General features: G+C 49.4%; 1 protein-coding gene across 3 annotated transcripts in view; it reads right to left on the reverse strand.

Annotated features, from left to right (window-relative positions):
- Positions 1-11,389: 11,389 nt before the first annotated feature.
- WIPI2 (WD repeat domain, phosphoinositide interacting 2) overlaps positions 11,390-25,359 on the reverse strand; it is a 29,436-nt gene continuing 15,466 nt past the window's right edge. The window contains exons 3-12 of one of the 3 annotated variants that reach the window (XM_081034779.1): positions 23,581-23,750; positions 22,027-22,123; positions 21,522-21,619; positions 21,032-21,124; positions 18,192-18,262; positions 15,823-15,930; positions 14,722-14,886; positions 13,832-13,939; positions 12,959-13,056; positions 11,390-12,047 (exon numbers count right to left, since the gene is read on the reverse strand). In XM_081034779.1, the coding sequence (XP_080890905.1) occupies positions 11,935-12,047; positions 12,959-13,056; positions 13,832-13,939; positions 14,722-14,886; positions 15,823-15,930; positions 18,192-18,262; positions 21,032-21,124; positions 21,522-21,619; positions 22,027-22,123; positions 23,581-23,750 (1,121 nt within the window). In that variant the 3' untranslated portion in view covers positions 11,390-11,934. Of the gene's footprint in view, positions 12,048-12,898; positions 13,057-13,831; positions 13,940-14,721; positions 14,887-15,822; positions 15,931-18,191; positions 18,263-21,031; positions 21,125-21,521; positions 21,620-22,026; positions 22,124-23,580; positions 23,751-25,359 lie in introns of all 3 variants that reach the window. The other 2 variants (XM_081034778.1, XM_081034777.1) reach the window with 2 other exon arrangements.

Raw genomic sequence — 25,359 nt, forward strand, 5'->3', positions numbered from 1 at the left:
TTTCCTAAGAGGCACCAGTCATGTGGGATTGTTAGAGGCCCACCCTAACAACCCTATTTTACCTTAATCCTTTCTTTAGAGGCCCTGTCTCCAACTACAGTTCAGCTCTGCTAAGTCACCCAGTTTGTGGCACTTTGTTACAGCAGCCAAAGGAAACTCAGACAGGACACTGCAGCGCTCACAGAACTGTTGCCCAAGAGACACTGGGAGAAGCGCGCGGGCCTTGTGGTGCCGTCTCCGTGGCTGTTATTGCGCTGTGTTCGTGGAGGCCGTCACAGAGTCCCACCCAGGCTCACGGGGACTGGCCCGGGACTCTACCTTTGATGGAGGAATGGCCAAGAATTTGCAGATGACCCCACTGAGGGGTGGATGGGTTGGGAGAAAAGGTTCACGGTGAGAAAGAAAAGAGGGAGAAGGAAAGTTATCAAAAAGAAAGATTGTAGAGGAATAAAATAATCTCCACATTATAATGCTCAGGGACCCAATCTACCTCGAAACCCCTTCGTGGTTTGCAAAACCTTGTTCTTGGCTCTTGTGATTTGTGGGTTCACGTCCCCAGATTGGATGTTCCCTTTTTGGCCAAATGCTGTGCGTTATCTGGCTTCCAATCCAGTCCCTTCTCAGTTTTCTTGGGTTTTTAGAGGTTTGATAACTGATGGTGCGGCTGCTGCCCCACACGCCTGGGAGCTGAGGGCACTCGGGTTTCTCCACCTTGACCCAGGAAATGAGGGGACGCTGCACGCAGGCTGTCTGTTCGTGGCTTTGCTGGGACTCTGTCTGCCAGCACCCCAGCCGCCTACTTTGGGCAAGTTACACCTCTGCCCTGGGCCTTGGTTATCACCCCCATGAGACGAGGGGCAGAGTGGGTGGCAGGCATGATTCTCTGCACAGAATTGTCAACCAGGGATGTACTTACCCACCTAAACTGTGTGCACATACGTGTGAGCTTCACTCCCCTTCTGGGCTATAGCCACGGTTAGTGACCGCTATTCTCCCAGCAGAACAGGCCACGCACAACTCCTAGCGCACAGCCACCACCTTCACCTCCCAAGAGGGCCTGATCCTTCTCTTCACCCCAATGTGCAAAGTCTCAGGGAAGGTATCTGATTGGGCCAGCTTGGGTCACATGGCTGCCCGGTGGCTGGAAGGGCTGTAGGGGGAGTCTTCCCAAGAAGGAGGTGCTGTTCCAGGATGGAGGAGCGTGACAACATTCAGAGTAATGGGGGGTGCACTGGTACATCTAGAATATTCTTCAAAGAGAACAGAGAGCCTGAGGGTTAGGGAAAACAAGACTCTAAGAGTTAAGTGGGAAACAAGCCTTCAAGTCTATTCTGGTCCCTTTGATCCTTATCAATATTGTCAATTCCATGACTACGAGATGAGCGCTTTGAAGCCGTGAGTGAGTTCTGTAAGCAGCCCAGTTTGTATTTTTATCACGGAGTCCTCCCCAGTGACTGCGTTCTCAGTGGCTGTTGTGGGGCCTGGGTGTCCTCAGGGGAACTGTGGTGCCTCCAGGGGTGGGGGACACTGGCCCAGGCACTGACGGAGGGGGCTGCTCCGCACTGTTCTGTGACTTCATTTCCGCCGCTGGGCGCTGCCTGTCTGGCTGCTGCCCCGTCCCCTCCTCTCTGGCTGCAGCCATGTGTCTGTCCTCTGCCTCTTCAAGGACATTTACAAGCGAGTTGGAGCTTTGGGCATACAGCGTCATCCACTCACTCAGCCTGATGTCACTTGAAACAGTAATCTTTAGCTGAGGCCACACAATGACACTCAATGACAACACAGTGACACACAGACATATGTATGCATGTGACACATGCTCAGACACGCCAACACACACTAGCCACACACAGTCACATATATACCCACACACGTACAGAGGCACCCACACACAAACACATGCAAACCCACACGTCAGTGTTGACGGGGTGCCCGTTAACAAGTTTTCGGATTTGCCACAAAGGCAAAGCCTTGTCCACGTTCTTGAGCAGAAATGTGAGGTCACAGAGGAGTCATAGACTCGAAGGGTCCTGGTGTATCAGCAGGAGGAGCCATTGCTCAGGACCAGAATTTTGGGGAGCCCTGCACTGGAGCCCGGCTCTCGCGTGGCGGTCCGAGGACGCCAGACATCTTGGCTGTGAACACCGCAAGACACCACGCTGAGTTCTGGCACAGCGTCCAGCTGCCCCCGCGGGCAGAGGATTCTACGGGAAAGCCTCAGTTTCTGGAAGCACATGGACGTTTTGTCCAAACTGACTTGAATTTCCGCCAAGCTGGGCATGGGCCGAGCTGTTCAGGGCAGGAGTGACCAAGCTGGCCTCGAGGTAAGTTACTTCAGCGTGTCTAATCAATGCTCACATTTTCCCAACCATTTTATGAATTTCGCAACTTTTTATTTTGAAAAATGTCAATCTTACAAAATGGTTGAAAGAAAGGGTACAGCGAACACCTATAGACCCTTCACCCTTATTCTCATCTTTCAAAATTGATGCCCAGGGTTTTATTATTAGGTACACATCATTTTAAACCATCCCAGACAAGTCATTATTACGGTTTTTTGTTTTTGTTTTTTAACAGGATACTTCTTTTCTTTTATTTTTGTTCCTTTTATATCCCCGTGGAAAAATTTGTAATTACTCATTCAACAAGTATTTCTTGGGCAGCTCCAGACATTGCAGCCTTTGTTATGGGAATGCCAGTTGTTTCATTAAGTTAATTACTCAGTGTTTATGTCTTTACTGCTGCTACTATGAGAAGGGTGTTTCTTCACCACCGTGTGGTCTGAATGGAGACACTATTGATTCATGAAGATCACTTTCCTAACCAGACACCTAATGGAGCATTCTTACTGGTCCTAATGCATCCCCATGGGTTTTCTAGGGTTTCTCAGGTAGACAGTCATATTGTTTGCAGATAATGATAATTCTGCCTCCTCTTCTCCGATATTTTTGTTATTTTTGTGATAAAATATACATAACATACAATTGCCTATTTTCACCATTTTTCAGTGTACAAGTCAGTGGCGTTAAGTACATTTGCTACTGTGTAAACACCACCAATCTATTTCCAGAACTTTTTCATTATTCCAGAGACTCTGTCTCCCAGTCCCTCCCCTGCCCTGGCACCCACCCCAGGCCCCTGGACATGGCCAGTGGGTCTTTTCAGGGCTGGGGGGCAGGGCTACCTTGTCCCTTTTCACTGGGCAGCTACTCGGGCACTTGTGTTGGGAGCAGTCTGCTCCAGCAGAGTCAAGGTCCAGCCCCAAGAGGGGCCTGCATCTGAGCTCCAACCCCGGGGCCCTGTGCCGGGAGCCAGTCTCACTGCTTTGGTTTTGAGTTTCTCACGTTGGAGAATTTCTCCTTCTTTCTTTTGGGCTCATTATGCATTTGTGTTTATAGCCATGTGTGTGTCCACCAGGTTCATTCCTGTGGCTAAAATCCTCCTATTGGCCTACAGCCGACACGCCCCACAGCAGTCTTTCCGACATGCCTACCTGCCCCAGACCTGAGCTGAGGCTCTGGGGTGTCTCTTTGGAAAAGTGAATGCTGTATCTATGCCATGACCAGTTTCAACATAAAGCCAGGCAAACAAGAGGATGTGAGGGGCAAACACGAATTTTAAATGAAGGCTGGGCAATCACATTGTCTCTTAAGTGGCCTGTTTCTGTACTAGGTTTTATTTTAAACACTTCAGAGCACTTGTGCTGCTATTTGGAATCTTGGCTCAGAGTTCTTTCTCAGCCAAGCTCTTATGCAAATACAAGTCCCCCAGAAGGCAGTGACAGAGACAGCACACTCCACGGTCAGAGTTCTGGGTTTCTCGCCATCGGGGAGCTCGGGCCTGGGGGTCGGGCTGGGTTGGCATATCCCTTTGGACGTAAGGGTACTGTGGAATGCTCCTTTTCTTGCTCTTTAAAAACATGAATGTACTGACGATGTTCATTGGAGCATGAGGCTGGGGGAGACAGGAATCCACGCAAACCCTCACACGCTGCAAGCAGAAGTGAGTGGGTACAGCCCGGGGTTGTCGCCGAAGACGACGGCAATCACTGCCTCCCCATCAGGAGGTGGGGTCCATTTCCCTTCCTTAAACCTGTCCTGACCTTCTCAGCTGTTTTGGCCAAGAGAATGAAGTCAAGGTGACATGGTGCCAGTTCTGTCTTTTGTAAAGAAACCTGGCAGCTTCTGCTTTCGGTCTTTGGCAGTCGGCTGCCATGTAAGACATCTGACTGCCAGGAGACTGCCATGCTGGGAGGAGGCCCAAGCCACCATGTGGAAGGGAGGAGCCTGGACATCCCGTCGCCAGTGACTCAGGTCACTGTAGCCACCATGCCCCACCACAGCCATGGCATGAAAGCCTCCAGGCTCTGGCACGCTTTTACTCCAGGGCACCTGGGCAGGCGCCGTGGGGCAGGACGGCCCACCTTCCCCACCTGAAAGCCGGTGGGTTGCACCCGAAGCACCTTCTACACTCAGAGCACAGATTGAGTGGCCTTGCTCTGCCCGGCTCTAAGCCGACCCCCTCCAATGGGGCCAGGCTGAAGTGTACCCTTGAGCTCGCTCTTAGAACAGCTGTATTGAGACAGAATTCACCCAGCACACATTGCTCCCGCGAGGCTGCAATTCAGTGGTTTCTGGCACAATCATCTGCCACCACCACCACAGTGGGCTTCAGAGCATTTGTGTCATCTCAGAAAGAAACCCTGTACCCTTTAGCTGTCACCCCACTACCCCCCACCCCTGCACAGCCACTACTGTGCTTGGTCTGGGTGGGTCTGCCTATTCTGGACACTTCCTATAAATGGAACCGTGCAATATGGGGCCTGCCGTGTCTGGCTTCTTTCTCTGAGCAGTGTTTTCAAGGTTCATCCACTGTGGCAGGTGTCTGCCTTCCTTTTACGGCTGAATACGAATAGTACTGTGCATAAGGAGACCACATGCTGTTTGTCCATCCATCCGTTGACGGACACTTGGGAGTACGTTTCTTTCCTCCTGGCTGCTTTGATCCCTCTGTCCTTCGAGGACACCTGGGAGCTGGCCTGAGAGCTATCCTCACCAGCGACATAGGCCATGCTCAATTATCCTGCCCCCTTGTTGACATTCACCTGTCTGAGCTTAGAAAGGCTCAGCTTTCCTGCGGGGATGTCATTTACAGGAGAAACAGGACATGGACGGGAGAAGGGAGCCATCTGTGAGTGTGGGCAGCTGCCGAGCAGGGCCATGGACACCTTGGGTGACCTTGAGTCTCACTGAGCGTTGGCTGGTATCCAGCAGGACGAAAATGTCACTGTAGTCACCATTTCTGTAACTATTACCTCCCTGCTTGGATATCTCAGGCTCAGAAAGTTTAGGGGGCACAGGTGGCGTGGGGGTCTGATCCAGCCTCCCTGGGCGTGTATCTGGTGGAGCTGACAGGCGAGAATAAGGAAATAATGTGAAAAAGACTCTGTTCAGATGTGGTCCCTATGATTTGGCTAAACAGTGAGACTGCAGAGCACGGAAGGGGACCCATGAGGACCCTATTTCCAAAATAAGGAAGATGTCAGCCTAAATGGAAAATGCAGAAAATTGCCAGGGTCCCTAGGAAATGTTCAAAATAAAACAAATGGCCCTGGTCAGAAGAGAAGCGAGACAGCACTGGATAAGGTCAGTCTTTGAAAGGCAAGAAGAAAAGCAAACTGAGAGTTTATAAGGTTCTATGTGTCAGGTTATAGGAATACAAGGTCTGACAATGAAGTTCGCGAACTTGAACTTGTTGCAATGATGTTGCTAACCTATTTTGCTATCAGAGGGATTATTCATGATGAATTTGTACCAACTGGACAGTTAACCAAGTTTACTATGTGGAAGTGCTGAAAAGGCTGCGTGAAAAAGTTAGACGACCTCAACTTTTCGCCAACCGTTCATGGCTCTTGCATCACGACAATGCACCAGCTCACACAGCACTGTCTGTGAGGGAGTTTTTAGCCAGCAAACAAATAACTGTTTTGGAACAACCTCCCTCCTCACCTGATCTGGCCCCCAATGACTTCTTTCTTTACCCAAAGATAAAGGAAATATTGAACTCATTTTGATGACATTCAGGACATCAAGAGTAATACGCTGACAGTTCTGATGGCCCTTCCAGAGAAAGAGTTCCAGACTTGCTTTGAAGGGTGGACTAGGCGCTGGCAGCGGTGCACAGCTTCCCAAGGGGAGTCCTTCGGAGGTGACTGTACTGATATTCAGCAGTGAGGGATGGAGCACTTTTTCTAGGATTAACTTTTTTTAGGATTAACAAACGTAATTGTCCAACCTTGTATAAGTCCTATAATAGGAATTATATTATTTCTATAAAACCCAAGGGAAAAATGTATTTAGCTGTCATATTCTAAAGACATCCTGTGGGACAGTGTCACTATGTCTGCAAAACTCAACAGAAAGTCTTTTAATTCTTTTCATCCATTCACGGATTCTATGCAATATTTATGGATCACAAATAAAATATCCTGTACTCAAGGGTACTGCAGCCTGACGGAGGGACGCAGGGGATGTACGGCAGGGGGTGGTCACACAAAGAAAGTCCCATGCGGCCTGAGGTAGGAGGAGAAACAGCAGACGTGCCCCTTACAACGACCCGTCAGCCCTGACAATCCTGAGGATCTGCCTGACGTCAGGGACATTACCCAAGTGATGGGGACACCACCTGCCTGTGTCTCAATGGAACGGACGTGAAGGAAGGTCCCCTCGGAAAGCACCACCAGCGGTGGCAGAGCCCCACCGAGTGACCTGCCCACATCAGCAGCATTCCTTGTGCTGCTTCAGGTACTGCCTGCCCTTCCTTTGAGGTCATGACCTCCAAAATCCCTGTTCCCTCTCAGGACCTAGTGACAATACCAATATGCCCTGGCATTTCCTCCCGTAAGACCACGAGATGAGCAAGGACAAGCCCAAGGAAAGCTGGTGACCAGCAGCAACATGGAAATCGTATAACTGGGATGCGAAAGCCACTGCCATCACGGCAGGCCTGGCAGTGACAAGGGCAGGCGGGCAGGACCGTCAAGGACTCCTTTGTCAGTTGCTTCAGGGTTCTCTGCAAAGCTGATTGAGTAGGACATGCCAAGGGCACGGCGTCCAAAGGTGGCTGGTTTGTACCACTCTCTGCACTTGGCCTTGTTCATCATGTTCCTGTTCCGTAATCCCTGCGTGGTCCCAAAGAGATGTGGCTCAGCGTGTGCCGATGAGCCAAGTCCCCACCTTGAGGACTTGTGTCTGAACCCTCCCGCACCAGCTCCCTCGGGGAAGGTCAACAGTGAGGGAGGCCAGGGGACACCATGAAAGCCACACTGCTCTTCATGCTCCCGTGAGAAACACAGCTTGGCTGTTCTAAAGAAACTCAAGTACATATCAATCCACTACAAAAACAAACAAACAAACAAACAGTAGGGAAAAAAAATCACAAACGCTTTTTATAAAACGAACCAAAGTCAGCACAAAATGTCACACACACATTTAGGGAGTCTCGTGCAGTTCCCTGACTTAACTGCTGCATCTGGGTCTCCTCCAGCAGGACGAGAGCTACGAGACACTGGGAACGGAGAGTGGGTCTGAGGTCACAGGTCAGGATGCGACTCAAACAGCGACAACCGGCCCTGTCAGCAGCTCACCTGCTGGTATCGCTCATGCCTTACAGGGGAGAACAGAAAACCAACTTGATGCTGAGGAACAAATTCTCCAACATAGAGGGAAATTTGTGACACAGCAACGGCGCGTGCAGAACGTGCTTCTCCAAGCAGCCAAGCTAGCACAGCCAGCAGGCCCGCCACCTGCCCTGGGGACACCAGTGCACTCCCGACTTCATCCTAACTGTCCCGTGGGGTCCAGGTCTACAATCTTTCAGATGAGGCCAAGAAGTCAAGCAGTAACAAGTGCATAATCTGTTTCACAAAGGACAAAAATTAATTCTGGATGGAAACCTTTGTAAGATTGCAGTCAGGCTGTGGGACTCTTTAATATTTTGCCACAATATTGCAGGTAAAATTATAGTGCATTTAAGTCATGGTATAAATGAGACGGAAGGCCTGTGAGTAGGGAATGAATCAATGAAAACACAGCACAACACAGGTTTTAATGTCTTAATGCGGTTACACAATGCTAACGCAGATGGACTTTCCAGTGTGATACGGTCCAGGATGTAGTCAGGAAACACTGCCGTGGCCGAGCCACACACTCTCACACAATCCACGCTGACGGCGCGCATCCAACAGGTTCACCCCGTAAGGAAACGTGGCAAGGAATGCAATTAAATGACAACTCAGTAAAAAACAATACGGGGCTGAGGAATCAAAACAGTCCCTTTCAATTCTGAGTGTTGAAAAGATTTAATTTTTCCAAATTAAAGACTTTCCTGCTCAAATACCAGGGATAGATAAAGAAGGGCTGGCCATACCTCAAAATCTTTTGTGTGTGCTTCACAAAATCCAGAATGAAAAGGTAAAACATGGGCCAAAAATTAAGATCCAGGTAAAAACAAAAATATACATCAGTGAAATCCGTCTGCTTGACAGTAACTATCATATATTTTCAATAAGAAGCTAAGACCCTCAGAGAGAGAATTCTATATAATTCCAAACAGAACAATGGTCTGAGCGCATTGCTTCTCACATCTGTGATGCCGCAGAACCCAAACCAAGTGTTCAACCCGTCTGTCTTGAGTTTGAGAATGAAGTAAGTACACTTGTGGGGATGAGCCAGGAACACACTTCCCATCACTGATTGTCTCGTTTTTCTTGCTGTGACCTGAGCACTTCTAGTTTTTTCTATGTGTGGCCCACTGTTGGCCGTGGGGAAGACAAGGGCCTTCCCCTTCTCTCCTTCTGATGAACCTGCAAGCGGGCAGAGCATGCAACTCGCTCCTTGCTGGGAACTGCAGCTGCAAAGGTCCTGGGGCCCCTGGCAGGGGAGGGCAGGGCAGGGCCGGCTGCTCAGGGGGAGCTCATCAGCGGGGATCCGCTCTAGGATGAAGGTGTGCATGTCTGGACGACTGCAGTCTGCCAGCCAGGGCAAGTCCCCCCCATTCTCAGACTGGATGCACATGCCTGCCACTGTTCTTAGAACGCAGAGAAAAGGCAGGGATGGAGGGGGCTGCGCATAACCCTGAACGGAAATTGTGCTTGTCGTCATTCTTACTTCACCTTTCCCACCAGCTCTGTCTGTACTCAGAAATCAGAACTGAATACAAATGGCGGGTTTAATCTGTAAGACCAGTTTGTTTCGGCGTTTTCTGGGTGCTGAGCTGGGCACCCGCAGTCCACACATCCTGGTACACTTAACGACGACCCTGGGAGGGACGGAGGGATCATTCCAGGAAACCGAGGCTCCCAGGTGACCTGTGCCAGCCACGCCACCCATAACGTGGTAGAATCGGGAACTGGATTCAGGTGTTTTTAACTGCAGCTTCAATCCAAATCTTGGTTCCACTGTTTAGAAAATACAAAAGGTTTGGTCCCAATCCACAGGAGTCCTTTAAGTAAGTTTCTGGGTTTGGTTTCCTATCCTCTTTCAAAATAGTCTTTTTTGAGGTTTGGAAAAATATGCCATAATAAAAAACTAATGTTGGTGTCTAGTTTGGAGTTCAGCAAATCAGTACACGTGTTCTGTTGGGTTCAGCTGGAGTCCCCTGCCATCCGAGCGCCTAGCATGGCAGGAAGGTGCAACCACCTCAGTAGCTTCCATTTCCTCCTCCGTGGACGGGCCTGAAGCCCACCTGCGCCACTGGAGCACAAAGGAAGACGTGCTCGTGGCAATGAGACAGGCAAAGGAGACACGGAGGGTGGGTAATCCTCAAACACATGTACATCCTTTTCATTTTTCTCCCTGGGACGCGGGCAGCAAAGAGCTTCCACGACTGGGGAGAGAAGGACTGTCCAGCCCTGTGGGGTCCCGGGGGTGACCTTTCTTTTCTAATCGCCCCTCTTAAAGTAGAGGAAACTGAGGCTGAAGGAGGGAAGAGAATCCCCACATCTGCTAGGACTACCAACCCCAAAGGCAGACAAAACCACACGCCCTTGACCATGAGAAACCGGCAAACATGACTCCCCAAGTCATCACACGTGCATGTGATGACTGCATCGGCACGGACACCTTTGACCTTTGACACTTTTCCCCATAAACACTCACTCTGGACAAATGTGCCACCAAAGAGAGAGTCCAAGGCCTTGTTCTAGGTGAAGACTTTCCAGGTCTGACACAGGTAGAGAACTTTCCAGGTCTGACACAGGTAGGCTGGGCCCTCTAACTCCTCAGGCAAAGGGCCATCCTTGCTCTGGGCCCAGCAGACGGTCGTCCTGTCAGAGCTGTCACTGTGGATCACATCTCATCAGGGATCCAGGACAGACGTGCCAGAGATTTTAAAGGAAAGTTGAGTACATTTCACCTTCAGCTCTAATAGCACTTCATGTTGCTGCCATAACCAGCGTTTCTAGAGATTTCTGGCACGGTCAGAACTCACTCAAGGCACCTCTTAAATTTAGGCTGTCACCTTAAAGCCACCACTGCATATGCAGCCTGAGGAGCATGGCCGGACCTGGAAGTTGGGCACTTACTCAGCGGTCAGGTCAACCAACTCCCTTTCCTTCCCTCCTAAGGGCCACTCAACCGCCACGTCCACGATACAAACACAACCTGAAACAGACCCCTGACCCCTCTTCTGTCCAGAAACCTGACAAAATAAAGAGGGAGGGCAAATACAATATTTTTGCTTTTTCACCTCTAACCTTAACTGTCACATCCCAAAGACTCGAGAACGGTCTTTCATGCCATTAATGACCCTCAAATTTCCGTGAAATGTGACCTGCATATGTCTTGGTTTGGAACGCAGAGTTTGAGGTGCTGGAGGTTTAAATTCTATAAAAATGACAAGAGAAGCGAGGCAAACACTGCGTTTGTGAGCTCACTGTCTCATCACTTTGCTGAACAATTTCGCAAGACTAAAATAGGAAAGGCACATGTCATCACCCCACGAAGGCGGTGTTCACAGCCGACTCCTCTCTTGTGTTTCCACCTATCTCGACTACTCCTGACAGGTACGAAGAGCCCGGGACAGACAGTGGAGCTCAAGGTAAAACGATAAGTAGGGACCCATCACATTTTAATTCTGTGCCATACAGGCACAGAAATAGCTACAATCCTTTCAAAATAAAATAAAATTAAATTAAAAAAACAAAAACAAACAGTTATTCAACAGAAAGACTAAGTAGAGACCAGACAATTTAATTATACAAAGGAGAACACTGTCCTCTCCGACATTCCGATTTCAAGTTCACCTGCTGTCAGAAGGAAAGGGTTTTAATATCAGAAAGAACCTGTCAATACCCACATGGAAAACAAATCCAGCACGGAAGAAACCCCAGAATAGTCCAATTTGGAAAGAATTTAATTAACAAAATAAAGCGGAGAACATAGCCCAGGTGGGCGGGGCTCTGGGAGAAGCCCCCTCCAGGAGGCCGCTGCCGGCCCAGCCCTGGGGCCCCGGACCTGTGTGAGCAGAACCAGCCTCCACAGGCCGACCAGCTCTGCACCGCCATGCGCTCATTATATACAGATTGTAAAGACCAGGCGAACGCAGCGTGTTAGGAAGCGGCTCCTAGCTGTCCTATGCTGCCTTGGCACATTAACGCATGCAAAGCAAGGGGGTTTCAAGGGCTTCACCAAACAGTTAATTTTGGCAAAAAGAGAAAACAAACAAAAAGCTAAAATTCATAAGCAGAATTAAAAGCCACTGAAAACCATGTATTTCTCAACAGTAGGGAATGAGACTACAGCTACAATCTTTTTTTTCCTTTTTAAGTCTCTGCCATCCTCTCCCCCAACTCAGGTCAAAGTTCATAGCAGCATAACACAAAGTCCTCTGTGAAGCCAGTGTTCTCTGCTTTGGGGTCAGAGTTCACAGGTCAAGTCAGTCCGTCCGAAGAATCATGGGAGGGTGCTCGCTGTCCTCCTCCAGCCGCAGGGCGCTGGCTTCATCTTCCAGGCAAGTGCCACCTGCTGCACCCAGCTCATCTGTGTAGGCTGCAAAGAGACAGCGGGGTCACCTCAGGGGCTGGGGAGCCGAGCCGGCAGTCCGACAGCCAGGCCAGAGGCTGGACTTGGGGTACACGAGGGCGTTTACAAATGGCAGCCCACATGACGACTCTGAATTTTAATCTCTCTTCTGACTAACAAACTTTCTGCAGCCTTAGGCAGTTCAAGATGAAGTCATTTATTTTCCAAAATTCCTAAGTGTCAAAAAGCTGCCTGCATGTATACACACAGGGGCTTCCCGATGGACAGGCTGTGAATTCTCCTTAGCGAGCAGGGAGAATGGAGGTACTTCTTCAACTGGTTATGTGGGGTGCTCAAAACCGACACGAGCTACTCGGTGCTTCATCTAACTCAAAGAGTACCGATGAGCAAGGACAACGTGACACATGAGCAACTACAGGACCGCCCACTCGAGGTCAAGCCACTTTTTGGGGATGGGGGTGCTCAGAAGGAGCTGACTGGCCAGCTTCTGCAGCAGGCCCCCTGAATGCCGCAGCCCGCCCCCTCGCTGGGCCCTGGCCAAGGGTGGCCCCTGAATGCTTGCTGGACGATCAGACAGAGGGGAGGGTAAGGACCCAGGACAAACACCAGCAGTGGCAGGGCAGGGTCATATTTTAGCCGAGACGCAGCAAGCCAGCCAGCCTTAACCACGACTACTTTCTTTAAAAGGAAGAAGAAAGTAAATCCGGCCTTAAGAGGCCTGGCACAGCCCAACTCACAACAGCTTGCCTCTGCCTGGGCCCTGTCACTCCCCTGCCCAGTGGAAAGTGGTGGCGGGCAAGGTGAAGGGTGAAAAGCAGAGCATGAGAAGCACAGCGGGAGGTTCTGGCATCATTTACCTTCTAGGTTTGTGTCACAGCCCTTACCAAGTCTTGTCGGGGACGCAGGCACATGAGTACCTTTGGCTACAGCTGTGCTGTAGGTCTGAGTCACTAAGGGGCAGTCGTGAGAGGCGGAGTCTAAGATTTCATTGGTTGTCTCCATACTGCCATCCAGCCTGGGAGAAGTGGAGAAAAACCACAACAGTGAGGACAGCCGGGGTGCAGTGACGCATGGGCCTGCAGGGCCAGACCTGCAGCAACAAAGGCAAGAGGCCACTCGCATGCGTCTGTAACACTACGGTGACTTTAAAAAAACTCCTGTGTATCTATCTGTTCACTCGGACTTTTACATGGAAAGGCTAATGGAAAAATGTCATACCTAGGGAGACAATATTTCATTTTTATGTTTGAGGATCATAAATAGAATTCGCTATAAACATATCACCGCTCATTTCCACCCCGACTATAAGAGTATTGTAGTATCGCTGTTATGTAACTTTGGGATAATAAAAAAAGCAAAAACAGTACATTAAGCTGCACTACTTCCCAATTAACAAATAATTCCTTCTTTTCAAAGAGACAATCTGCATCTCACAGTGAGACAGCAGGCGCTCAAAACGCGGCACTCGCTGGATGGCACCGGGTGCGCCAGCCCTTTCTTATAAATGCTAAGCTCCATCCTGAGACCATCCCTAGGGGGAGAGCCTGGACCCCCTCCCCCCACAGGAAGGACAGCTGTAGCACCCGGCCTCTTCTATAACCACCTCGCCCTGTTACTGACTGGGGCCCTGGGGGGGGGGGGGGAATGGGAGTCTGTGCCCACATCCAGGGGAAGCACAGCTCCTAAACAGCATGGGCCACACTGAAATGAAGACACACAACAGGGGCCCAACCGCAGACTGCCCGCCGGTGGAAGGTTCAGGGAGGGGGCGGCAGGTGGGGGAGACTTACTTGTGCTGCTTCATCAGGGTACACTCGCCCCCCTCCTGGGGGTCCAGGTTGTACATGTACAAATACCCGTCGGAAGCGCCCACCAGCAATCGGGGGATCTTTTGAATTCTAGTGAAAACAAAACACAGCTCCATTCTAGGACCACTGCTTCACACAAAGCTCTTAGTAAGTGAGCAGCCCGGACTTTGGCATGGCCAGGACGAGCCCTCCGAACGAGTACACTGCTTCCCGTACTCGACATGGTATGTGGGGTACAGGAGGGTAGAATACTGCCTCCAGGCCACGGCTGCACGCTGTGACTAAAGACAGGGAGAGGGCATGGGAGCAGAGCCAGTCCACGGTTTCTGACTGCAAAACTGGAGGTATTTTCACAAAACCTTCCCAGCTACCATGCTAGTCGGATAAAAGGATGGAAGCCACTGTTTCTAACATTCACAGGACCATCCGCAGCGGTTTCCCCCCGCACAGCTAAACTCTGCACGATGCCAGCGCAGTTCACAGAGGTCCGTGCGTCCCGCAGCTGCCGCCCAGGGCTAAGTGCAGAGCCTGGCGCTGTGAAACTGCCAGTTCTGTAGGCCCAGTGGGTTAAATACTGGCAATCTCACCTGGTTTTGAGTTAATGACATTTGTTCACTAATACTCTAAATACTCTCAACAAAAACCGAAAGAGAGAGATGTGTGGAATGAGAACACTGCAGAAAAAGCATTCAGGTCTAACGACAATGAAGGTGAGCTTTACGCTTCCCTCCGTTTCCAGGGAACTGTCACTCAGTCAAAGGTCTAAGTCTGCAGATGACTCGGGTGAGGAGGAACTGAACGGGACCACACCAGTCACCGTCTCCGGATGTATGCGGGGCAAAGCAGAGGGAAGCCGCTGCCACCCTACTCACGTGGCCAGGGAGCAGATGTTTTTGTGGCCGCAGAAAGGCAGGCGGACTGTGGCAAAGGCTCTGCCCTGGTTGAACATTTCTGTCACTTGGGAGGGCAAGTAGCTGGTGGAAGCCATGAGCACCTTCCCGAAGTACCCAGTCCAGGTGGTGGGCTCCTCCTGAGGTCTAGAAGGAGGGGAGTCATCAGACACATGCCTCTTCACAGACAAATGGCCACGTCCCACCCGCACAGAGACGAGGATCAGCCCTGAAACTTGAAAGAGAGATTTCCCATACTTGAGGAAAAAGGGGGGTGCAGAAAACCATGACCTCCTGAGACTCCGGGGACATTACAGAGGGTGAACGGTCAGAGAAAGGGGCCTTTCGGGTTATTGAGCCTGGAAGACTCGTGCTCCTTCCCAGTGGCCACGTTAGATTACGGCATACAGTTGGTAGCAAACGAAGGATGTACGAGGCCAAATCCACGATCCAACCTGATCTTTTTAACAGAAAGTCTCTAAAAACCTTGTAAGCACAAACTTCAAATTGCTATTATTCCATAGCCTATTTTCATTGTCGTTCATCTGGTACATATGTTTAAGTTGCCTTAACTACTCTGAATAAGACAGAGTATAAACTAAACAATACTGATCCTGGTGGGCTGTCTTTTTACATTTTAAGAAGAGAAAAGGTAAGAACCACCCCTTCATCATGCATATCCATTACAGTAATACATAATTTCAATCAACTGCTTTAAAAATGAAAAGCACCGATGGGCAGGTTGGAGACACGTGCTCGCGCCAACGGGCAGTCTATCAGGCGTGCTTCGGTGCCTAAGGAGTGTGTTGAGAGGCGGATGTCTGTACTAACCGAAAGACCACCACCGTCACCCTCACGCTACACCTTGCCCTGAGCGCACGCTCCACATTAGAAGACCATCTGACGGGGACAAATCCCTTCTGCTGCTGTCTAGATTTCATGACATTTATTCTCGAGCCAGTGCCAGGGTCTTTACAGGCAAAAATGTTGGAAGGCAGGACAGTGTCTGTTCACGTTTTCATCCAGTCAGTAAGCAGAGAAAGTGCTTTGTAGTTTCGGAAGCAAATGTATGTCTGAACTCACTTTTCTTTCACAGTCTCAAGTTTGAAGATGTGCACAGTCTCAGTGTTGCTGGAGGCGGAGAGGAACATGCCGTCCATGCTGAAGGCCAAGGAGCAGATGCTCACACACCTAGGGAACAGGTGAAGGGGCCGCATTATGCCCTTGCCCGAAGCCCTGCAGGACTGGTAACTAACCACAGAGACGAAAAGTCCCCACAACAGGCCTACTTGCATCAGGCTTGTCCCTCTGAGACATTTTCTCAAAAACGTTCTTGAGAGAAGTATGTTTGAAAGGTAACAACAAGAGCAATCCTTTAATATTCCTTTATAGCCAACTGAATGTAAATTACAGCCGTTTTTAACACGCAAGAGGGTAAGCTGGCAACTCTGACAGTGTTTAAGAGTAAAGCTTTCCGCATTCGACACGCTCTACAGTACATCTTAAAGATCACTGTAAAAATCCTAAAGCCATGAAAGGCACCTGCATTTCCTTAAACCCCAGAAAGGCGGTATCCTGTCAGCAGGAAGGCTCCCAGTGAATTCAGGAGCTTTCCGAGGCTCCGTGCTCCCAGCCCTGTCAGCTCTGCAGCGCTCAGCGAGGTGGGAGTGCAAGTACTACACCAGTGCCAGCAAAGGGGTGCCGGGGCCTCGGAAGCACAGGCCAGACGGCTACTTCCGCTGGGGGGTCAGGGACAGGCCTCCTCCAGGGAGCCTGACACAGACTCAAAGGACTCAGGAGGCGCTGGGTCACTACGACAGCCCAAGCGCAGGAGACAGCATATGCAAGACCCCCGTGGAGACAGAGCACTCTTCTGGGGACCGAATGTACAGTGGGGCTGGGACTGGCTGGGACAAGGGAAGGGGATAAAACAGCAACAAAGGGCGGGCCGGAGGGGCTTGAAGTTAATCTACAGGCAAAAGGACGCAGCGAAGGTTCCATATGTGCTCTAATTATAGTCACATCCTCAAAGAACAGCCTGGGCTGAAGTCTGAAGAAAGGACTAAAGGGGCCAAGGGCAGAGACCAAGGTGAGTGCGAGGTCAGAAGGCGATCTGAATGGAAGGGGAGGAGCGGGTGGGACGGGACACGAGGAGGGGACAGAGGGTCTGGAGGGACTGACCTGGGAGAGACGCATGCTTGCTGCCTAAGCAGGTGTCCCTAGGCCCCCTGGCTTGGCACCGGGTGGAGAGATGGTGGTAATATTTACTAAGACGTATGAGCAGATGGGGGCACATTTGGGCTGGTTGTGCCTAGCGTCCAGAGGGCAGGAGACACATAGGGAACCTCAGGAAAGCAGCCTGGCTACATGTACATCAGCATGCAGGCAGACGACATGGTTTAGGAGGATGTGTGGCGATAGGTTTAGAAGGGGTGAGAAGAGGTTCCAGGCAAAACAGATGTAGGAGTAAACAGAGCAGAAGCAGCCAAAGAGAAAAATTCTAGAAAGGTGTGTTGTCGGGAAAACCAAGGGAGAAAAGGGAAAGAAACATAAGGACGAGGTAAGAGGGCAGGGCTGGGCATCTAGCTTTGGAGATAGGACATTAAAGCTCATTGCACATCTGTGGGAATGACCCCATGGAGGAGAGGGAGCAATGACAGTGCAGGGTTGGGGGGACAGGACATGGGGAATAGGAATGGGAAATGAGATGGACGCACACAGCTACAAGTTCTGGAATACTTCCCAAGTATCAGCACTTCCTGGTCCAATTCCCGACCTTGGGGAGGTGGGTTCTATCAGATGCCCAACTGGGGTGGGAACCAGAGCCCCAGAGGTCAAGTCGGCTGAGCAAGGTCACATAGCTACAAGTGGGCCCTTGGAATTTGGCCCCAGAGCCCTGTGACAGAGGGTCCAGGAGGAAGAGGACAGCTGCTCCTTCCTCCAGAGCAGGTCATGGGAGGGAGGGCTAAGCGCGACCCAGCAAGGTTTGCAGATGGATGAGGCGTGGAGGGAGCTCCACACTGTGGCTGGCTTTTTTAAAGAAAGCACCAAAGCCATTTGTTGGGGTGAAAGGGGAGATGTGGAAGCTGGTTACAGATTGTCAGAGTAGAGGATAAGGACAGGAATCTGCTAACCAGGTCACAAGTTCTGAGCCTGCCACCTCAGAGCAGGCCGAGGAGCCACACAGCATAGGGGCCCGACTCTGTGCGTTCCTCCATGCTCTGGGGCCATCTGGCCATCGCTCTACGTTCAGGTGGGATCATGGACCAATGAAACCCAGCTTGCTGTGTAAAAATGTCCCTTCATCTCCCACGACCATCCAGCTGGGCTGGGAAAATGCCTGTCATTTACCGGGATGCCCAGTGTTTACGTCTCCACTTTCTGGTCAGAGAGAATGTGAAACTGAAATCCAAACAGGCTCCAGAATCAATTTGGAGATTTATGTACTTTACCTCTTAACTCCTCTCCGGAACTCAAAGAGTTTCTGTCCCTCTGGAATGGAAAATACCCTAATCACGGTCCCCTGTGACAGGGAAAAAAGGGAAGAAAAGAGAATCTCAGCGGAATAAAAATAACCTTTTTCTATTTCTTTCCCTTCAGACTATAAACAAAACATGGGGAACGTCGTTCAGTGGCAGCGTGCAGCAGGCCGGTATGCAGTGTCAGAGACCCTCTCCTGGCCCACTGGCCAGCGGCCCTTTGCATAACCTCCTTCACACTTTCTGCCACGAGCACACCACAACACCCCGTTCGCTCACTACTAAATCTTTACGTCAACCTACTACTAAACACTAACAGCCTAGAAGTCAAATGTGGAATATAATCGTTTTATTTTTTTCTAAGTCATTTGAAGTTTAAACAATTAAATCAAACCCCTTTTAAAGCATGTACCCCAACTTGGGAAGGACGCCCTAACCCAATGGTCTGAAGAAGTGTCAGGCCCCACTGACGTCCTTTCTTGCCACTTTGAGTTACTGATTAAGGGAACTGATTAACTGGAAATGTTACTTAATTGCCTAAAAAGGAATGGGTCTAAACTCACAAAATGGTAAGACCTATAAAACTTGTACTAAGACGAAAGGAAATATGAATAAATGGTAAGCTACAGCACCTCCCTGCTTAGAAATAAAGTTTTCTGAGGATGTCAGTTTCCCTACTACCCTTCTATTTCCCACCTCCTCAAACATTCACAGGGGTCTGTGGGTAGACAAGACAGAACCCAAACATCTGGGAGAGTAAGAAAGAGAAATCAGCCAAGAAAGTGAAACTCCACAGTGCTTTCACCATGTAGACGTTAAAAGAATACCACCAAACTATTGTAATAAAATAGCACAAGAAACAGACTGATAGAACATAGGGTGAGATCAGGCTGTAGATAACATGGGTCCCGTTTTGAGATGTTTTTTTAAAGACAGCAATTCTCTCTGTATGGAAGGACACCAACTGGTTTGTAATTCTTGAGAATTAGGGGGATAAAATGGTGCATTCGTATATAAAAATAACCATGGGAAAAATTTTGTCTTTTGTAGCCTAAACTTTTATTTATATATACAGAGGGTGCCAAAAAAAAGTATACACATTTTGAAAAAGGAAAAAACTGTATCAAAATTGTAATAGGATGAATGACACTGGCATTCATCTGATTAACGCCATCTTTTGAGCATACGTCACACTACACATTGCTACGTAATTCAGTTCAACTTGGAAAGTAACATATAGGTAACAGCTCTGAAAATGTGTCTACATTCGGCACCCCTGGTATATTTCCTTCCTTAGTGGCACCACCACTGAGTACTACTAATTAATGAGTTGTTGTTGGTCACAGCCTGGCTGCAGGTCCCCGACGGCAGGATTACGCTCCATGCATCGTTGCCTTGCTGTGACCGCAGCACCTTGTACACAGCAGGGCCAAGGTCACTGGTAGTCTAATCCCCCGAACTAAGAGGGTTCTGTTTAAAAGTAAATCAAGAGTTGCTCTTTAGAGCCCAGAAAAACACTTCTATTTTTACTGGCCTTGGTATTCCATAAATTGCTTTAGCGCGCCCTTCTAAGACCTAATAAAAATCATAAAGATAAGACTTGAATTAATCAAGAGGTAACAGGCCATTTCGATGCTCCCAAGGGAGAAGAAAGAACAAGGTGATATCGTAAGAGTCCAGCAGGGTTCAAAAGCAAAGCCGGGCTTTGAGTCTAATCTCTGTTTCTGCCAGGCTGTGTGACCCTGGGCATAACCTCTCTGAGCTCTCAACATAGAACAGGAAAACATTTACCTCGCCGAGGGGATCAAGTGAGGTAATGAATACAAAAGGTCTAGTATTAATTCATGATGTAAGTGGTCTATAAATGGTAGCATCATCAGTATAGAAACTGTGCATGAGAGTCAGGAATAAAGACCCACGCAGGACAGGTGAAAGCAGCTAGCTAACTTTCTGTATCTCACTTGGTTGGCTGGCTCGAGGGAAGAGGAGACTTAGGAGGGGAGGCCATTTCAGGTTTTCAGAGAAAGCATCCAAGTAAAATCAGGCAGCAAGCAACTGAAGGGCAGACACCAGAGCTCAGAGGAGAGCAGCAGAGCAGGAGAACAGGTGCGACCCCCTCCACCCCCGCCAAGAGAAAGAAGACAGAACAGAATTTCAAGAAGCGAGGAACAGCAGAGTTCGAAGAAGCAGCGGCAGTCCCCACGAGGAAGAGAATGAGGATCCTTAGTGTCACGGAGGCCGAGAAGAGGTTCACATGGAAGGGACTGCCTGAGCCATTCTGTCCCACACAGAGAGAGCTTTAAGGCCACAGCCTTTTATCCCAGAAATTCTCCTCACTGACTCTTTTAATCATTAGAGATGTGTAAAAAGATGTATGTATGAGTTAAATACATTATTAGAGTCTAAATATTAACTAACACGTTTATATATCATTAATATATTATTCTAATATGTTCCAAATATCAGAAACAATATCAATGTTCCAAAAGGAAGTTTAAGTAAATCAAAATTGAACACTACACAGCCATTTAGGTGTTTGAACTTCACAGCACACGGCAGTGTCGTCATGTCAAAGCGCACTGGGCGAATGCATGGCTATGACGGCACTTTCGCTCTCGTCTGTCTCCTGTCACAACTGTCAGGTGAGAGCCGGCTCCTGGCAGCACATCTCACAGCGCGACAGGTGGGAGGCTGTCCATGTTTCTCTGTGAGCTGCTTGATACAGAAACCGTTTGGTAACTTGACTGCTGAACGGACCTGAAAAGTTTGCTGAAAGCGCTGAACTAGTCTTCCACTGGGTACAGCAGACTTACCTTCTCAGAAGCGGTGGCAAGCTTGGTTCCACTGGCGTCGAAAGCCAGTGCGGCTAAAGGACTGTCGTGAGCCGGGATCATGTTCGCAGCTCTCTGGAAGGGTAAAGCAGGAAAATGTGACTGCCACGCAGCAGGGCTACGCTGTGCTACTGGTCATTAGGCTCAACATGCCAACGAGCATCCTTCCAGTTAATACCCACACCAAGGGCGCCCATTTACTGGGCGCGGGGCCAAGGGACGCTGCTCGGAACCTTAAGAAAAGCACAGCAGTCCATCCGAGAGTGTGGGCTCCTCCCCCATTCTCCAGCACACACGGGGGATGAGCACAGTGCCGTATGTGGGGGCAGCTCCCCGAGACCTGCTCTGCCATCAGGAGCAGCAGTGAGAACTGTGGTGCCGGACCAAGGAACGTGGGTGTCAGAGGCGCACAGCACCCACTTCGGGAACGAGGCACCCTGGGAAGAGCTGTGCAGCACAGGAGAAGTCTCACCAAGTTAATGGTGTCGAAGACCTGCACCTCCCCGATGGTGGCGCTGCCTGGGTACGCCAGGTAGCAGTTGTCGTTGTTGATGGACAGCGCACACAGGCCTGTGTGGACACAGGAGGACAGCGCGGTGTTAAGCCCAGAGGGCTGCCTTCGTAGTCTTTTGGTAACAGAGCATTTACTTAACAGAGAGCGTGTCAGTCAGAGAGCTCTGAGCCACCTTGGGCCCTGCACGGTTGGGTTTCTAGGTTCTCCATTCCAAACCGCCGCCTCAGGTGACAGCGGAATTGTAGAAACGGATTCAAGGCCTCTGGCTGGAAGTGATTAGCAACCTCCAAACCGGAAGCTGACTAAACCAATTATTTATGTGGACACAAGACCAGCAGCATTAGAAGGAAGGGAGCTTGGTTTAAGGTCAACACGTCTGAAACCTGGCTACATCTGTGGAACCTACACTGAGGAAAAACCCAACTGCCTTCAAAAGGCAGAATCAGAAAAACCGTTAACTTACCTGCTGGGTTCGGGGGCGTCTCCCTGATCGTGTGCAGAACCTTCATGTCCCGGATGTTGTGTATGTACAGAGACTCCTCCAGGCACACTATGAGCCTCTAGGAGACCCGGGGACAGAGAGAACAAACATAAAGAAAGAGCCACGCTGTGCACTCGTCTTTGCTCAGTGCAGCTGCATTAGGACGTTCAGCCTTCCTTCTAGTTCTACGACACTTGCAGACGAGACGGGCTACCCGTGGCAGAGGATGCCGGCCATCACAGGCGGTCTTCCTGAGCACCGAGCACCTCATCTGAGCCAGTGTGCCCGAGACTATTTCTGTCGCTTGTTCTAGGACTTCCAACTATTCCATTTAACGCTTATCACAGAAACTGGTCAACCACAGCCAAGAAAAGCGTGTTTTGTTTTTGTTCGGCTCTCACCCTCCCCTTGGTGGGTCTGGTACCTGAATACTGGTGTTGAATTAGGCATGGCAACCTCAAAGTAAAAGCCTAGGCATTTCTTAGAAGTGTAAAAGCCCACTGTGCACGCAGCTTCTTGTGCAGGTGTCTGAGTGTTTGCTGCATTTGAAAGATGGATGGAGCTGCAGCTGACGCAGCGAGGGGAGGATTTACGCAAGGACAACTGGGCACGCACATGCTCCACGAGCTGCTACATGAACGTACACGTGTATGTTTTAAGTTTAAAACAGGTCAACATGTTAGGTCTTAGAATTCCCATTTTAACCAATGTTTTCAGTTAACGGACCAATTCCCAGTTTCAGCCACATTTCAGGATCCGTTCCACGTCTGGCTGCTTTCCCAGCCTTTCCCGTACAGAGTACTTCACTGTAAACACAAATGCTCAAGGGCCGGAGGACAGTGCTGGACTTGTGAGTAAGCAAAGCACGAGGGAGCCGTGAGGTCAACACAAGTGCTAGTTAACTGGTCCACTCTGTGAGTTTGGGCAAGATTTAGAAAGCACTAAGTCCTTCATCCTAAAAAGTTAAATTAACAGATTAAAATAGGAAAAAGAAGAAGCTAACAGATTTTTAAAAGGAGCATTTATAGAAGCAAAAGAAGCTGTGATTCAACTATTCAACTGTAAGGATGCAGTGAGTCCTCACGCGACATCGCCAACAGGTTCTTGGAAACTGCAACATCACACAAACACCAGACACGAAACCCATTCTACCCAGGCTGTTGGACAGTGACAGGAGTTAAGTTCCTACGGCAGCCCACCCACATGAAGCCATGTTCAAGGGCCTTGTTGTACCCTTGAACTCAGGTCTTGGAAGGATGAGTACAACAGTCTGGCACAGAGCAGGGGCATCAGGAATGGAGCGGTTAGAGCAACACTGCTGAGGAAACCGGGTGGAGGCAGGGTGGAGGGCTGAGGCGAGCAGCTGCGTGGACCAGATGGCTGAGGGATCAGCAATGGCAGCTAAGGACTGCTGACTTTGTCCGAGAGGCACTGGAGGGTACTGCGACGGCAGTGACCATCAAAGCCACACTGAAAACCCGAGACATGGGACAGGGCACACTTGACAGTCTGATTGCAATTAAGAGTGTCACTCACCTGCCTGTTCAACTTCACGGCCAGGATCGTGTTGGAGTAGCTATAGTTGCAAATCTCAGTTCCTTTCTTAAAGTGGCAAACTTTTAGCTTTCTTGGAGCTTTGAGGCTGACGATGGCCACGAGGCTGCTTGAGAACAATCTTTCTACGATGCACACGTCTTCAGTATCAGCTGAAAGAATATGGATCCAGTTCAATAGGCATAATCTGCACACACACAAGCACGTGTATACGTGTAGACGTATGTAAAGCAGAGCAGTATGGGGCTAGGATGGTGAGTGCCTGGTGAGGGGGCTGGGCTACAGGGAAGTCCCAGAGCAGCACAGGAAGTGTGACGATGAGTCCTGGGGCAGACAGACCACGGTTACATTCATCACTTAGGAGCCACAGACAACCACTCTCAGCGTCTCCCTGCCAGGAAGGCCCACCCTCAGCTCAAATGCCACCTCCTTAGGGGCCCGTCCCCCACCCCCCACTCTGTCAAAGGGATGTCTCCTAGCTCCTCTCTCATGTTATCCTGTTCACGCCCTTCCTGGCAATCTCCTGTGATCGCCTGTACATCCACCCACTGGTCCTCCTTGTACACACTCTGGAGGGTGAGCTCTATGAGGACAGAGGCTGAATTTCCTGCCCACAGCCGTCTGCCTGGCCATTTCAACGGTACCTGACATACGATGGGTCCCCACATAGTCTCTGAATGACGCAATCTTTCTAAGTCTTGTTTCCTCATATGTAAACAGGGGATCAACTACTCTATATGGTACTACCGTATTAAGAGGGAATGGCAGATACTGGCTCAGAGTCGGTGCTTTATCCCGCTTAGCTCCCTGCTCCCCACTTACAGAGGGGATACTCCCTACTCACAGACTGGATTAAACACCAAGTGCAGACAGCATCTTACACAGAAAGTAGCAGACACAGTGGATCCTCCACAGATGTTATTTCACCCCCATCCCTACTGACTACCCTATACCCCAATCGCTCCTTATCCTTTCTTTGTTTTATCAGTAATTACCTAAGGGTAAGTTCAGAACTTACCTAAGGGTAAGTTCTAGAAGCAAAGAGAATTCTGGAATGTAGTTAAATCGCATAGCAAGAATCTAGATCGTTTCCATATGCAGCCTGTCTTCCCGAGCTACAGGAAATATCAGCTGTGTCAGGTGCTTTAAGCATGTATTCATTCATTCATTCATTCATTCTTCTCTTCAAATTGATCTCTTGATCAATGTAATCCCAAGCATAATCCTAGCCGACTTTTTTGTTGACAGTAACAAACTGATTTTAAAATCAGAGAGGCAAAGGATCTAGAACAGAATATCCAAAGCTACCCTGAAAAAGAACAAAGCTGAAGGGCTTACACATGTGACTTCAAAACTTGGTATATAAAGAAAGCTATAGTAAACCAGACAGTGTGTGACTGACAGAAAGACTGACAAATAATCAGTGGAAAACAATAAAGAGCAGAACTAGATCCACACTTATAGGATTGTTTTTAAGCAACAAAGCAATACAGTGAGGGAAGAATAATTTTTTCGAAAATGGTGGAACAACAGGAATCCATTAAGAAAAAAATTAGCCTTGACTCAGACCTCACACCATACACCAAAATTAATTTCAGATGGATCACTAAACTGAACATAAAAGCTAAAACTATAAAGTTTTCAAAAAAAAACCTGGAATATATTTTTGTGACTTCATGATAGGCAAAAGTTTCTCAGAAAGGACACAGAAAGCAAAACCATAAATGAAAAAAAAAAGGATAAATCAGACTTCATCAAAAT

The sequence above is a fragment of the Rhinolophus hipposideros genome (assembly GCF_964194185.1).
Source record: "Rhinolophus hipposideros genome assembly, chromosome: 23".
NCBI classification, from domain to species: domain Eukaryota; kingdom Metazoa; phylum Chordata; class Mammalia; order Chiroptera; family Rhinolophidae; genus Rhinolophus; species Rhinolophus hipposideros.